Here is a 16,285-nt window from a genome sequence, read left to right as displayed (position 1 = left end):
AATAAATAAGGTAAATGATCACCCTTTCATTAGATCTGTACCCAGATCATGTAAGTGACTTTTTTTTTCCTATTAAAATTGTTGATTGAAGGCCGTTAGCTGTTTATCAGCTCAAAATTACATTTCTGCCCTCTTAGGGGCTGCTGCCTTTAAAAATCACACTCGGCGCCTAGTTAGTAACAAGAAAAGACTCCTAAAACTGCAATTTCGGGGGGGAAAAAAACACAAGCAAGAAACCCAGACTGCACCTTCACATCCCCAAAGGCATCACGCTTCTTTGTTCTGCTAAGAAAAATTAACCTCAATCTCAGCTCGGGGTCCCTAGATTGATTACCATAGTCATTTAAATACTGTAATCTCATTTTCAGCATGGGGATAAGGAGGGGGGAGCACTGAGAGAGGGGATTGGGGAGCGAGGTTGGAGAGAGAAAGAGAGCAAAGGAGTGGGGGAGGAGAAAACAGAATAAATTATCTGACAAAGGGAATCGGGCCCTTCTGCTCACAGAGCCTATTTCGGATCCTTCCACTTGATTGGAAAAGTTGATGAAGTTTAAATGAAGCAGAATTAGAACCTCAGGCCGCTGAGTATTGATGGGGGCGACGCAAGAATGTGCAATTCAATAGCCCAGATTTCGGCAGAAAACAAGGGAAAGGCCTAAATGGTATAATCTTCAATCGAATCTAACATCCACACTGACAAGGCAGGGTAATGAGTTAGGCCAGATCAGGCCTGTTGGTTAAAGAAATTAATCCCTCCCGCCGCCCTGAGCTGGGCTTTGATGCCTATTGTGTGGGCCCCAGTCCCAGTCTATCTAAATGCTAACTAACTGCGAGGGTGAGCGGGACTGTGCTTTTCATTGCTGGCGCTAATCTGATAACAATTTGCTCTCTCTGATTAGGGAGGTGGGGAGAAGAAGGGAGCCGTGGCTGGGAGAGGAGGAGGGGATGCCTCTCCTTTGAAAAGGGGGAGGCCGCTCTGCTCAGCCTTGATGGAGGTTTTGCCCCCAGCCATCCTGGCTCCCTGGCCGGCAGATGCGCACGTTTGGAATAACCTGAAATCCGACATCCGTGGGAAACCCGGTATCTATGCGTCTTTATCCCGAGTCTCTTCTTTAAACTTTCAAGTGGTGACACCCAAAGTGAAGGCTCCTTGAGCGGTCCTCACCTGATCCCAGCATCCCTTTCCCAGGAACCTCCCTCTGCCGCCTTCTTGGTAGTGTGCTTCCTCCAGACTTCCCCTGAAAATGCACCCAAGCTCATGGCAGCCAATTTCTCACCTTGTCCAGCCATTGTTTACACCTGTCCCTCCTCTTCTCAGCCCTCCAGCAATTCCACAGGTCTTTCTGGACCAGGCCAAGCCAGGGCTGCTCCCTCTTCCTAACTCTTTTTTTTTTTGTTTTGAGATGGAGTCTTGCTCTGTCGCCCAGGCTGGAGTGCAGTGGCACGATCTCAGCCCACTGCAACTTCTGCCTCCCTGGTTCAAGTGATTCTCCTGCCTCAGCCTCCTGAGTAGCTGGGACTACAGGCACCCGAGGCCATGCCGGCTAATTTTTGTAATTTTAGGAGATAGATTTCACCGTGTTAGCCAGGATGGTCTCTATCTCCTGACCTCATGATCTGCCTGCCTCTGCCTCCCAAAGTGCTGCGATTACAGGCGTGAGCCACCACACCAGGCCTCCTAACTCTTTTTTTAACAGCCACGGATGTCTTGGCTGCATTGGTTTCAGCCTTGTGCAGTCAACTTCTGGCCGTAGGTGCACGTGTATGATGTGACTTTTCTGCCCAACTAGACTGTAAGGTCCTTAGAGAACAGAAAACACATCCCCAGATGAGCTTGACCCTTCAGATAGATACAGACGCAGGTGATAAGCACATGGATTAACTGGATTCTTCTCTCCCATCAGGACAAAGGGGTCTCCCAGGGTAATGGGCAGTGTGGCATAACATGTAGGAAGCATGACAAGCTGTGGACTTACTCAGGCCACACTGCCAGCCCCAATCCTGCCATTTACCCTTCATGTGGCGTTGGGCATGTTTCTGAGCCTTTCTGGGCTCAAGACACGGAGCTTGCAGAGTTGAGATAATATATGTAAAAGATCTGGCACTTGGCCAGGTACTCAACCAGTGATGGCCACTGATGTCACTAAGTTTTTTGGATCTGCACAGCGGTTACAACCTCAGGCTTTGGGATGACAGACCTGGTTGGAAGCCTGGCTCCTCCAGGCATGAGCTGGGTGACTATGGGCAATTTGTGTGACCTCTATAAGCCTCAGCTTCCCCATCTGTAAAATGGGAATGATAGTCGTCCTGTCTCAGGATTGTTGCAAAAATGTAAGGGAGAGGCACAGTGCCCGGCACACAGTGAGCACATTGCACAGAGGGCAGCAGCTGTCAGTGGGCACACTGGAGTGTCTGCTGATGAAATGGTCTACAGCCAGGAGCCTCCTGGAAACCCAGACTCCAGGCTCAGCCTCCTCCTCATCCTCCCACTCCGGGAGAAGTCAGATCCGTGAGCATCCTGTGAGGTGATCCTGGGAAGATCTCCCCAAGAAGCAAGCGGCTGCCTAAGAAAAGACAGAGCCTTCAGGTTCGCCCAACAGGCGCTTTCCTTTTAGAAGAGTAGTTTTTAAAGACTTGCTTAAACCTCCAAATTTATGCCCCCTGGGTGCCTACAGAGACAGCAAAATCTTCAGTGATGGTTTGTAACGGTTTTGGAGGCAGCCGCGAAGCCCAACACTCAGCCCTAAGGGACTCCCCGGAATTGCTCCAGCAGGTTCCCTTGAACGACTTGGTGAAAATACACAGCGCGGCGGACTTGGGCTTGTGTAACTTACAAAAAGTAAACAAATCGTAGTCACTAACCCTAAACCAGCCTGGAAGGACACGTCCTGCCATCTGTGCCCAGCCTGGTTGGGGACTAGGATGCAACTAACATGTCCATTCCAGCTGTCACATCGCAGCACGCTGCCACTGGGAGTGTATCCCTTTGTCGGCCTGTTGTCACCTTCAGTAGAGGGAAGGAGGTGTGGTTGCTGCAGCCTCTTGTTGGTTTCTGGACCTGTCTCTCAGCCCTTTGTGTATTCCCCCTGCTTTGACCCCTGCAGGTGTCCCTGGCCTCTGACTTCCTGCCCAGCCTCACCTCAGTGCTGCCTTTCCCTGCTGCTTCACTGCAGCCCCCTGGCCCTCTTTCCCCAAAGCTCCAGGTTCCTCCTTGCTTTGGGTCTTCTCATAAAATCTCTTATTTTGCCTGGAACAGTCTCGTCCCACTGCTCATCTGAACACGGACACATACACACTCTACTTCCAGTAACTCTTCACTGACCAGGACCCCTCAGCTCGAAGGGCTGGGCTAAAACATAGCATCCGTGGTATCTTCCAGGTGGGGCTTCCCTAGCCTCTGAGTGCTCTGCACTCCTCCTCAATGTGTATCCCTGAGTGAGGAGTCCTTGGCTTACTGTCTGTCTTCTGCAGGGCCTTGAAAGCCACCTGCTGGGCTGGGCACAGTAGCTCACAGCTGTAATCCCAGCACTTTGGGAGGCCAAGGAAGGCAGATCACCTGAGTTTGGGAGTTCAAGACCAGTCTGGCCAACATGGTGAAACCCCCTATCTACTAAAAATACAAAAATTATCTGGACATGGTCGTGTGAGCCTGTAATCCCAGATACTGGGGAGGCTGAGGCAGGAGAATCACTTGAACCTGGCTGGCGGAGGTTGCAATGAGCTGAGATTGTGCCATTGCACTCCAGCCTGGGCAACAAGAGCAAAACTCCGTCTCAAAAAAAAAAAAAAAAAAAAAAAGCCACCTGAGACTAAGGCTGTCTTATCCACTGAGGTGTCCCCAAGGCCCAGCACACATAACAGCTCCTCAATAAACATTTTGCAAATGGTCAAATGCGCAAATGAAGGATGGGAGAGAAGCCATTCAGGTGTGCAGAATCAAGGCTTAGAGACATCTAGTGAGTCACTCAAGGTTTCAGAGCCAATGAGAGTGTGCAGTAGACTGTGAACTCCTCACTGTGGTTCCAGTGCCTGGTGTGCCTGGTTCAGGGGAACTGTGCAATGCTTAGTGAAGAAATGAATGAATGACTGAATGTCACGAAGCCTGGAGAAGAACCCAGGATTCTCAAGTCTAATGGTCTAGTGTGCATCCCTCCAAACTCCAGCCCCGCTGAACACGCTATCCCTTTTCCTGGGAAGCTTTTTCTCTCCCAAAGTTGATTTACCATGAAACTAGTGAAGTTTAGCTTCAGGGTCACTCTCCAGCACATTTCAAGGCCTTGGACTTAATTTTCAAAATTATTTGTAATTCTGTATTCTGTTTCTTAAAGAGGGATCCCAAAATTGCATAAACTTTAAGCCTGGCAAAACCTGGATCTCACCCTGCCCCCACCTCTTCAGTTCCCCCCCACATACTTGCTAGTCTTTGTGTCAAGACTCAGCCCAAGGCCGGGCATGGTGGCTCACACCTGTAATCCCATCACTTTGGGAGGCCAAGCCGGGCGGATCACCTAAGGCCAGGAGTTTGAGGCCAGCCTGGCCAACTCTACTAAAAATACAAAAATTAGCTGGGTATGGTGGCAGGCGCCTGTTATTCCAGCTACTTGGGAGGCTGAGGCAGGAGATTCACTTGAACCCAGGAGATGGAGGTTGCAGTGAGCCGAGATCACGCCACTGCACTTCAGCCTGGGTGACAAAGCGAGACTCTGTCTCAAAAAAAAAAAAAAAAAAAAAAGACACAAGCCAAGCCATCAGCCTGTGAGAGCTTTCCTCATCTCCTTTCGTCCAGGTGAAGATGGAGCTGCCCTCAGTGCTGGGCATGGATCCTGTCCAGATGGCTGTGGCCACGTCTGTACCACTTTGCTGTTGATTTTCATCTCTGTCTGCTTCTGCCTGCTAGATTGTAAGCTCTTCAAGGACAAAGCCTATATCCAGGTGGGTTTACCCCTGTATCCTTGGTGCCTGGTACTGTGCCTGGTACACATTATGTGCTCAAAAAGTGTTAATTAAAGCAGTGAGTGAATGAATGCATAGAATCATAGAGTTATTGTTCTGTTCTTCTTTTTTTTTTTTTTTTTTTTTGAGACAGAGTCTCACTTGTCACCCAGGCTGCAGGCCGGAGTGCAATGGCGCGATCTTGGCTCACTGCAACCTCTACCTCCTGGGTTCAAGCAATTCTCCTGTCTCAGCCTCCCGAGTACCTGGGATTACAGGTGTGCACCACCATGCCCAGAATTTTTTTTTTTTTTTTTGTATTTTTAGTAGAGATAGGGTTTTACCATGTTGGCCAGGCTGGTCTCGAACTCCTGGCCTCAAGTGATCCGCCCACCTCGGCCTCCCAAAGTGCTGGGATGACAGGCATGTCCACTCTTGCTGAAAACACCTTGCACATTCCAGGTGATGTGCCTTTGCTCTAGGTGTCCCCTTCCTGTCCTGTTCCCCCAGTGGAATCTAGTCCATCCTACAGGCCTAGCCCAACCTCATCAGCTGTCTGCGCTGCCTGGAAAGCCCTGATACTGCTCCTGCCTCAACACTTAAACGTGGCATTCTGGCCTCTCATCACCTCTCCTTCCTTTTTTTTTTTTTGGTCAAGGTCTTGCTCTGTCACCCAGGCTAGAGTGCAGTGGTGTGATCACAGCTCACTGTAGCCTCAACCTCCTGGCCTCAGGCGATCCTTCTGCCTCAGTTTCCTGAGTAGCTGAGACTACAGGTGCACACTACCACACCCGCCTAATTTTTTAAAATTTTGTGGATGCCAGGTCCCATTATGTTGCCCAGGCTGGTTTCGAACTCCTGGGCTCAAGCAATCCTCCTGCCTCAGCCTCCCAAAGTACTGGGATTACAGGTATGAGTCACTGCCCCCAGCCACCCACTTTTAATAACTTATGAGTTTTAATGTGCAAAGTCTGGTTCTCTCTGATCAGACTACAACTTCTTGGACACAAAGTCTTCAACCTCTTGTGTTTCCTCCGGTCCCTTGCACATTGTAGGTGTTTAATAAATATTTGCTCATTGGCTGATGGGTTCATTAGCAGTCTTAAATGCATAAAAAGGAAAAAAAAAGCCAATATCTTGGCTCTTAAAGATCTCCTGGGAAGCAGATGGAAAATATAAATGCGATTCTACATAATGGGAATATTATGATGGCATTTTAATGTGGTGACACGGCCAAATTCACTATTGTCCAGTAAAATTAACTAATAAAGCTGCCAGTAAATTTTCTAATTCCCTCAACAGAAATGCTGTGGCCGAAAGATCACCTCTCTCGTTGCCTTTTTGGGTGCCCCATCTTTGTGGGAGGCTGTGGCATCCGAGCTTTGGCTCCCTGGGGCTGCTTCTCTGACGCCACGGCACAGCTTAGACGCTGTGCTATTGGTTACAAACAACCAGCCACCTGGCAGCGGTGTGGCCTCTCACTAATGCCACACATACCTTGAAATCAAAGAGTTCTGAGCCTCCACTTTCATTCCTCTGGACAAACACAAAAGATTTCGATCCACACAAAGAAATTTATCTTGTATGCTTCTGAGTTCACTGGTCTCCCAAATATGTATTGTTTGGTTCATATAAAAGATCAAAAATCCCTCTTTTTGGCTCATTATGTGTTTTCCACAATCCTTTTGGTGGCCATTCTCCCTCCTGTGTGCTACTCATGTTGACCTTCCTGTTCATTGACCCATGTCTGTCAGTTTCTCGCCCGAACCCTGACGTGCCTTTAAGTGAATGGGTGGAAAAATACAGCTGTTTTCTTTATAAAGCATATTTATTTGCTTCCCTGAAATGCTGTATTTAGTGCCACAATGAGAGCACAGAGTCTGTGATGGGGCCCTGGCCCACTGTGAGCTTAATTTCTGGTGTACTCAATCAATTTTGTTTTAAATCTTAGATTAGTTCATGCTGAGGAAAACAAAACCAAACCAAACAAGATCCTTGGAAGTTGGTGCACCAGGGAAACAAAGCTTGTCTACCGGTCAGTGATTACTCAACAAATCAGCCCCTTTGCTAATGAGTTTATCTAATGAATTATTGAGCCACACTGTATGGATTGCTAGAAATGCTTTTTATTTTTTTAAACGACAACATGGGTGAGGCTAGAGATTGACAAGTCTCAGACAGAAGCTAGCAAACTCATGTAAGCTACATTGCTCGGGAAACGAAACGGATTCAAAGGCGGGGATTTTAAATAGCCATAAAGTGTACGAGAGGAAGACAATCGGAAGCAAACAATGGGTAGAGAAGCAATTAAAACCAAACCGGCTCATTTCCAGAGTCTTTGCGTTAGGTTTCAAGAGACCATGAACCACGGGTGAAGGATAACGAAGTTCCCATGTCTCCTTCATGTCTCCTGGTTTGGGGCTTCTCAGCCTTGGCACTATTGACATTTGGGACCAGAGGATTCCTTGTTTTGGGGTGGGGAGCACTGTCCAGTGTATAGCAGGATGCTGAGCAGCATGTCTGTCCTCTGCCCACCAGATGCCACCAGCACCCCCTCGCCAGGTGTAATAACCAAAAATGTCTCCAGACATGGCCCAGTGTTCCCTGGGGAGCAAAACTGCCCCCCTCAATTAAGAACTCCTGGCCTTGTTCCACTTTGCCATAATCTCTTCCATCATATGGTATCTCATTTGAATCTGACCACGTTACAACCTTGAGATGTAGGTAGGGTAGGTCTTAGTACCCAGACTCTCCAAATAAGGAAACCCAGGCTGAGAAATTAAGCCACTTGCCCAAGAACCCTCAAGCGTAAGCTCGGCATGAGTGCTAGAAATTGGATGGTTTCACTTGCAACTAGGGCACATGGCCACAGGAAACAAGAGATGAGGTAGGTGACAGTATTTTTCAGTGAGAGCAGAAAGGGGGAAAAATGTAAGCACTTGGGTGGATTTGTCTTATTCTCCATTTCTTTATAAGTTCAGACATTTAACGTTGACTTAAAGTCAATTGCTGAGAACAATAAGGTAGCTTTGAGAAACATAAATATTTGGACTCGGGATAATGGAAAATAACAAAATGCTCACTTATTAAGCTCTTTCCTGGGCCAGACCCTGCCTGCACTGTCTCACTGAACCCTCAAAACTCTCCCATGCTGGGGTGCTAACTATTACCGTTCCATTTTAAAGTAGGGGAAACTGAGGATTAAAGGGTAAATAGTCTCGTGGGTGGCAGAGCCAGTAAGTGGCTGAGACAGAACTCACTCTAGGATCTGCTGGCTCCAACCTGGCATCTATACCACACTGCTGGCCTTCCTCTCTGCTGAAGTAGGTGCAGTTTTCTATCTGCCTGGGCAACCAACCTATTTCGATATCTTTTGTGGTTGTGTGAAAAGAAAAACTGCGGCCAGACATGGTGGCTCACGCCTGTAATCCCAGCAATTTGGGAGGCCGAGGTGGGCAGATCACGAGGTCAGGGGTTTGAGACCAGCCTGGCCAACATGGTGAAAGCCCGTTTCTACTAAAAATACAAAAATTAGCTGGGCATGGTGGCAGGCACCTGTAATCCCAGCTACTCGGGAGATTGAGGCAAGAGAATTGCTTGAACCTGGGAGGCAGAGGTTGCAGTGAGCCAAGATTGTGCCACTGCACTCCAGCCTGGGCGAAAGAGTGAGACTCCGTCTCAAAAAAAAAAAAAAAAGAAAAAAAGAAAACAAAAGCTGCAGTCTGGAATCATTTTAACAGCCCTCCTCATTTATACTGTGGTCTTCACATACTGATGCAGGAGCTTGAAGGAAGATTCCAAGGACAATTTTATTTAAAGTTGAATCATTACCAATGACCAACAAACGCTGGCATTAAAAAAAACTAATACAAAAGATCAGCCGGGCACAGTGGCTCACACCTGTAATCCCAGCACTTTGGGAGGCTGAAGTGGACAGATCACTTGAGGTCAGGAGTTCGAGACCAGCCTGACCAACATAGAGAAACCCTGTCTCTACTAAAAATACAAAAATTAGCCAGATGTGGTGGTGTATGCCTGTAATTCCAGCTACTCGGGTGGCTGAGGCAGGAGAATCACTTGAACCCAGGAGGCGGAGGCTGCTGTGAGCAAGACTGCACCACTGCACTCCAGCCTGGGCAACAGAGTGAGACTCTGTCTCGAAAAAAAAAAAAAAAAAAAAAAAAAGGCCCGGTGTGGTGGTTCACGCCTGTAATCCCAGCACTTTGGGAGCCTGAGGCAGGCAGATCACCTGAGGTCAGGAGTTCGAGACCAGCCTGACCAACATAGAGAAACCCTGTCTCTACTAAAAAACTTACAAAATTAGCTGGGCGTGGTGGCACGTGCCTGTAATCCCAGCTACTAGGGAGGCTGAGGCAGGAGAATCCCTTGAACCGGGGAGGCGAAGGTTGTGGTAAGCCAAGATCGTGCCATTGCACTCCAGCCTGGGCAACAAGAGCAAAACTTTGTCTCAAAAAAAAAAAACAAAAAACAAAAACAAATATCAGATAAGAAGCACTTAACAGTTATAGCATATCAACAGTTATAGCATATGCCAAAAATCAACCAGACACTGGATGAGTGTGACTGTGTGCCTCCCTTGTTTTTGCCCAGCCAACCTGAGATTCTTGAGGCAGGAGTGAGAGCCCAGCAGACGGGTCTAAGGTTTAACACAGCCCAGGTCTCAGGGACCACCGCAAAGCCCTCAGCACACTGTCCTACTCAAAGGGATTCGCTCAGCCCAAAGTCCTATGCCTGGTTACAATGTTCATTGTCTGTGACACATTTTACAAGCATTACACACACACAAACACAGAGAACTAACACCCCAAAGCTAGGAAACTCCAAGCATAGCTAACATGTTGGTGGTCTCCATTGTTAGCATTTGATATAAAATACATTTAATTATCTTGATGTTTTTATTAAACTTTAAATATAAAGATGCATTTTCTTAAAAGGCTGTTTGAATCAGACATTTCGCGAGACCTCCAATGCTCCTGAAGACCACAGAACAGTTTGCAAACCACTGCAATAGAAAACGGGGTTTTGAAATTTCATCCGCAGGGTCAGTTGTAAATGAAGAAAACTTTGTCTTTCAAAATAAGGAACAAGCAGGCAGGATTATACAGTGAGCAACGCTTGAGCCTGGAACGCTCTGGAAGGTGTGAGAAGAGACCTCTGATTAGTTCACCCCAGCCTCAGAATTTTTCCTGGAAGAACGGCCTTCCTGCCATGCCACCGCAGTGTTCTGAGAGCCACATAATAGGAAAATGCTGAGTTCAACAGGAGGAACCTGAGTGCTGAGGTCTGCGCTTAATTAACGCTTCAAAGCCAAAGCACACCTTCTTCAGAGGGACAAAGAGGACAGCAGGCTCCTCCGGCAGGGCAGCGGCTGCCCCAGGGTGGTGACGAGCCGGTGAAGGGGGCAGCTCGGCTTTCTGAAATGGCCACGGAGCTGGGCGGGGGGGGGGTAAGTTTCCTGCCTCAGCCCGACTCACTGAAGGATGTACCTGGGCACCCAGAAGTGGGAGACTTTGGTTTAAAAAGAAGAAAAAAGGAAAAAAGGGCCACGAGGGAGAGAGTTGCAAGGATGGATCAACCCACGGCACTCTCTAGAAAAATGAAACTGACCCACTGGCCCTCCAAGACGGGGCCATTAGGATGGGCAGCTCATTTTTAAATCCCTTCCTAAGGTTTTATTTTCTCCTATTACATTGTAATTGAATGTAAAAGGACTGGAGCAATCAGGGGTATATTCTCTTCAACAATAAAGCTGCGTGTAACATTTTCAGATTGTACTCAAATGTAATAAAAATACTGACCCACGCTGGGATATTTGTACAACTGGGCTTTTGTCTGCCTGCCTTCTTTGTGTTGGTCTCTCTCCGTGCCTTTATGTTCGCCAGCATCAATATTTATTAGAGATGTTAAGCTATTAGTGGGCATGGTGTGGTTGCCTAATTTTGTAGAGCATCCAATTTGAACACACTGGCTCTAAATAAACGCTTCCTCGTGATGATAATGATAATGATCCCTGTGGCAGCACTGGGTCTTGTAAACTAGGACTCAAGTTGGGGTGAAAACCTACAAGCATTTAGGAGCTGAGGAGGGCGGAATGGAGCTGAATGACTTTCCCAACTCTGCTTTTTCACTTTTCAAGGTCTGGTTCCAGGTCCCTGAGACCTGCCCAGAACTCCCTTCCTGCAAATCTGAACTCTTCCGGGCAATGCAGCTCACTTGAAAACTTACGGGGGTGGGGACCCATCACAATGCCTGTCTTATTTGTGCATACATGCGTGTGTGTGTGTGTGTGTGAATAAGAGCTAACATTTCCCAAGAGCTTTCCTTACGGCAGGTGCTGTGCTAAGCTGCCTGCCTGTTCGCGTTCATCTCTATCTGTACAGTTATAAATGTGTGCATGTATCCCATCTGCCCAACTAAATAGTAAATGGTTAACTCCTATGAAATTCAGCAACGCTGAATTCTAAATTTGTTTCTATGCCCCCAGGAAAGCTTAGGATGGCACTGGGCACTTGATAAACCTTCAACAAATATTTCTTGGCTGTCAACAAGTCCTAAGAAATCAGTAGAGCTCACTTTGGAAGGAATATTGAATGAAATGATATTGGAATCTGATTAATCTGTGAACACTTTTTGACTGCCTGCTATACATCATGTTACCAATCTGGATTGTCATTGGTTAATTAATCGTATGTTGTGGCCAAAAGAACGTGGGGCTGGAAGCCAGGAGACCTTAGTGTCATCCCAATTCTGCCACCAGGTGAGGATAGCACCTCGGACGAGTCTGTTCCCCTCACTGGGCCTTGATCTCCTCAAAAAAGGAGGTGGACTAGATGTCTGTAAGATGCCTTCCAGCCCCAAATGCCGTGTCTGCTCTATGACTCTATTTTAAAAATGCATGCACTTCTTATTGGTTACATAAAACCTCACAGAAAAACAAAGTCAATAATAAATTATGAAAAAATCGGGTGCTACGATCTTTTGCACTTTCTAAGGGTGCTCGATTCCATAAATTCCACCCCCGTACATAGGCAGCCTCTCCAGGGAGACAGAAGATCCAAGGCTGTCAGGGGAGCAAACCAAGCAGTCTCTCCCTATAATTGTATTGACAGGTTATCAGCTGAGTTCCGATGGCAGGAAAGGTGCAACCCTGACAGGTTTTGTGAAGGAGTCTTGAAGGCTATTGTAGCAGGATTCTATGTGGAGTCACAGAATTCTGGGGAAATGAGAACCAAGCAGGGAGAAGCTTGGTTCTTTCTCTATTTGATTTTATTCTTTCCAGAGAGTCACATTTCAAGGAAAACGGGCTAACTGCACATCACTGTGTACACTAGAGTTGAAACCCTTTCTAATGGAAAATATTTACATCTTTTGTGGCCACGTAAAACGCCGACTTGATTCAATCACTCCTATTAAATAACCAGTTGACTTGGTTTTCAATGAGGCAAATGGTTGTTGAGCATCTGTAGATAAAATACCTGCCTGGAGGTCTCAGCTTTTCACTTTTCACTTGGTTACGGTGGCAACTTGCAGACGTGTTCTTGAATAACTGATGTGTATACATCCTGCTAAATTTTATGGATGTGAAATAACACTGTTGAGTTTGTTCAGTCAGTATTTCTACATTTCAAATGAAAAAAAATGCTGATCCTATTCATTGGAGAAAACAACCCACGAAACAACCCCCCAATATGGTAGAATAAATGCCTATTTCTAAGGTGCTATAGTCTTCCAATATAGATGCACACCTTCAGATTCAGACTTAGACAAAACCAAAATATACTCTAGTTCTAATCACCCTCCTAAAGACACCACGGTAGAGTGCACTCCCAACCTCTACCATACGTAGCGGAAAGGCACACACTACTACAGGGAGCTGAAAATCTATGATGGTGAAACTGACATGCCACAATGAAGAAATCCACAAGCCAAGCTCAGTAGAAATTTCCATAACATGAAAAGAAAAAAATCTTAAAGCTCCACAACCTCACATATTTTCCATTTTCTCTTTTTCTTTAGTCAAAAACACCAAAGTTGTTTCATAATTTTTTTAAAAAAACTAATATAGGAAGCTGTTTGAAGTGGTAAAAATACTGCTGGGCTGGGAGTTAGCAAACGAAGCTGCAAACCCAATCTCTGCCAAAACCTTGAGCAAAAAAAAAAAAAAAAAAAAAAAACACAAAACAAACAAACAAACAAAAAAACCCAACAGAGGTGGCTTCAGTGTGCTCATTTGCAAAAAGGGTCCGGAAAAGATAACAGTCAAAGTTCCCTTTTGCGGTCAATTTCTCTGCCAACTTTTATTTATGTCAGGTTTTGACCTCTAAGGTTATAAGATATTCTAATATTATATATGGTAAATACTGAAAAGTGGACGTCATCTTAACTGCTCCAGAAAGTACCTTAAAGACCCTGAAGAACCCACGAAGGAAAGCCAGAGGTAAAGGCTGCCCCCTGGCTGTCCCTGATGGAAGAAGAGAACCCCAGGCTCCATCATCAGAGAGCACGAGCCTGGACGTGGGTCCCTGCTGCTCCAGCATGGTCACCAGGGGCCAGGGCAGACCTGCTCTGCATCTCGTGCCCTGAAGACAGAACCCCAGTCGTGGGTGAGTCACCTCCTGTACATTTTCCAACCCTAAGCTTGGGTTCAGAAATCAGGGATTGAATTGGTCCTAGAAGCTGTTTAGCTAGTGCCATCCAGAGGCCAAATGTTGTCCTCGATATAGCTGGGTGGGGCGGGGGAAGCAAAAGGAAAAAGGAAAAGAAGGGGGAAATTTACATATATGTACATACATTTTACACATACGTACATGTATATTATACATATGCATACATGTATATATGATAGATGTAAACTGTATGTATATGGGTGCATACACAAATGCATATGCATGTGTGTGTGTGTGTGTGTACATATTGCTCAGCGTGGGCACCACACACTAACTCACCATGGAGAATAACTCCATACGCCCTCACTTTACACTTCAGTAGGAAGAAGTTGGCTCACTACTAACTACTTGAACAAAAGCAACGACCTAACCTTAATGCAGGTAGTCAGAGGTGGCGGACGTGATTCTCTCCTTCATCCAAGAATAATGGGCCCCACCTGCCTGTCCTGCCTCTCCACTCAGAGTGGCTCTTCTCACGTAGAAGTAAGTGAAGGACCTTGTTCCACTTTGAGAGGCCTAAGAAAGGAGCCTATTCGATGGAAAGGCACGAGTGTGGGAAGCCAGCCTCCCCCAGGTGCAGCCTGCGCCTAGGCAGTATACTTCCTCCTCTGCAGGACCGAGTTTAGGGAAGGCAAGAGGAGGGAGTCAATGTTTTGCCAGGAGCCAATTAACTCAGTTAATTCTAGCACGGGTTCCCTTTTCCCCAAAACAAAAACAAACCGCCACCACCACCTCTGGGCTCTACTCAGCGCCTGGCGGTCACACAAATAATTGTTGTTGAATCCACAGTTACCACCTGCGCCTTCCACTCCCGCACCTGGGACGCGGGGCCCATTTTTAAAGGCGCACTGCCCTCCAGCGGCGCAAGATAAATTCGCCTCGAGGCTTGCTCCCTGACCCCCAAGCCTCAGCCTGACTTCTCCAGTGGCCCCCGGGAAGGTGTGGCCGCCACAGCAGTGTTGGTTTCCCATCAGTGGGAAGCGAGGCTAAAGGTGGGGAGGAGGGAAGTGTAATGGAAGGGAAAGTGATCCAGCCCGAAACCGCAGCTCCCTCATTCTTCTGCGGAGCCTCCTAGGCCAAAGATTATGCTTTTTTTCTCTTAGGGTTGTAATTTGGGTAAGAAATTAGTATGATCGGACGGAAATGAACATTCGACGTGATGCTTCCAGGACAGACACGGAGCCACCGCTGCATAGACGTACCCCAGGCGTGCAGGGGAACGGGAGAGGCGGCCTTTACCCTGGGAGGGCTGGCAGCCACGACTTAGACTGGGCGTGTGCGACCTATCTGTCACCCTGTGGGTTCACTCTGTGGGAAACCACAGCAGCCCCCATTGCAGCCTTACCCCATGTCAGGCGCTGTCCCGAGGTCCCGCAGAAATTACCCTATTCAATCTTCCCAATCAGTCCCTTTAGTGGTGCCATTATCATCCCACTGTGAGGATGGGGAAACCGAGGCTGAGAGAGGCGACGCGACCTGCACGGGGGTCCAGGCCTGTCTGGACCAGAGCTGGAGCTTCCCACGCTGCGCTCGGACCCCGGGCCGCGGGGCCAGGGCGCTGCGGGTGGGGACCCCCGGCGGCGCGGGTGCCCGGAGCCGGCGACAGCGAAAGCGCGGTGGGCGTGGGGTGCTCACCTTGACGATGAGAGGGTTCTGAAACATGGAGTCCCGCACGACCCCCAGCCGCTCGTTCTCCATGCCGGAACGGATGTCCGCCACGGTCAGGGGCCGCCGCGGGGGCGGGCAGACCTGGCTGACCGTGCGGCGCACAGGCTGCTGCTGCTTCCTCCATCGCGTGAGGTCCGGGCCGGAGCTCCTGGCCTCTGGCATCGTTGGGGTCGCCGGGGAGCCGGCCAGCGGGCTGGTTTGGGCGCGCTTCCCCACGTCGGGCACAGCCTGGAGCTCCCAAGTGCCTGCCGGGCGGCCCGGGCCGCACCACCGGGATCCTGAGGGGGAAACTCAGATGCCAGGACCCCTCCGGAGCCAGGCGCGCCCCGCTCGCGCCGGCCCCTCATCGCAAAGAGCCCCGGAGCCCTGCAGGAGCCCCGCGGGATCCTCAGGGCGTCTCCTGGGCCCCGCGTTGCAGACTGGGAGAGGAAAGAAAACCAAGACCACCCCTGGAGGACGAATGCAACGGCCCGTCTCCTTGGCGACGGGACGCCAACAGAGCCCGGCTCGGCTTGTACTTTTCTTTCAAGAAACTCTTGGTGGCTACCAGTGTGGACTTGTTTGGAGTTTTCCTGAATCGATACAGGAGAACCGAGAATCTCCAGTGGGTTGCAATCAAAGCGGCGTGGCTCATAGAGGGTCATTTACATTTGTCTTCCAAGTCGAAGACTCCATCCTCCGCTCACCCCCATTCCACTCACAACCCCTCCCCACCTCTGCTCTTTGCACCACGCACACACCTGAGACAGAGCACGAAATGCATTCCAAGCCTGATGCTGATGCTGACCCACTGGGAGGACTCGGGCAAGTCATCCTCTTGGATCCTAAGGCCTTTTTTTCTTTTTTTCCTGTGAGATGGGTGACAAGGAAACGCTAGAGTTGGATTACATCAATGGTTCCCAAATTTAAGCAACAGAATGAAGGGAAATTGAAAAATACAGATTTGGGCTGGGCTTGGTGGCTCACCCATGTAATCCCATTGCTTTGGGAAGCCTAGG

At 48.4% G+C, this 16,285-nt stretch overlaps 1 protein-coding gene across 2 annotated transcripts in view; it reads right to left on the bottom strand.

Annotated features, from left to right (window-relative positions):
- The window catches only part of CFAP77 (cilia and flagella associated protein 77), a 159,577-nt gene extending 144,028 nt beyond the window's left edge, over positions 1–15,549 (bottom strand). For both annotated transcript variants that reach the window (XM_004048772.5, XM_055351417.2), the window contains exon 1: positions 15,255–15,549. In XM_004048772.5, coding sequence (XP_004048820.3) covers positions 15,255–15,449 — 195 coding nt within the window. In that variant the 5' untranslated portion in view covers positions 15,450–15,549. The remainder of the gene's footprint in view (positions 1–15,254) is intronic.
- Between the last annotated feature and the right edge of the window lie 736 nt (positions 15,550–16,285).

The sequence above is a fragment of the Gorilla gorilla genome, chromosome 13 (genome assembly GCF_029281585.2).
Source record: "Gorilla gorilla gorilla isolate KB3781 chromosome 13, NHGRI_mGorGor1-v2.1_pri, whole genome shotgun sequence".
Taxonomy (NCBI): Eukaryota; Metazoa; Chordata; class Mammalia; order Primates; family Hominidae; genus Gorilla; species Gorilla gorilla.
The sequence above is the reverse complement of the archived record's forward strand: the minus strand, read 5'-3'. Positions and strand labels throughout refer to the sequence as shown.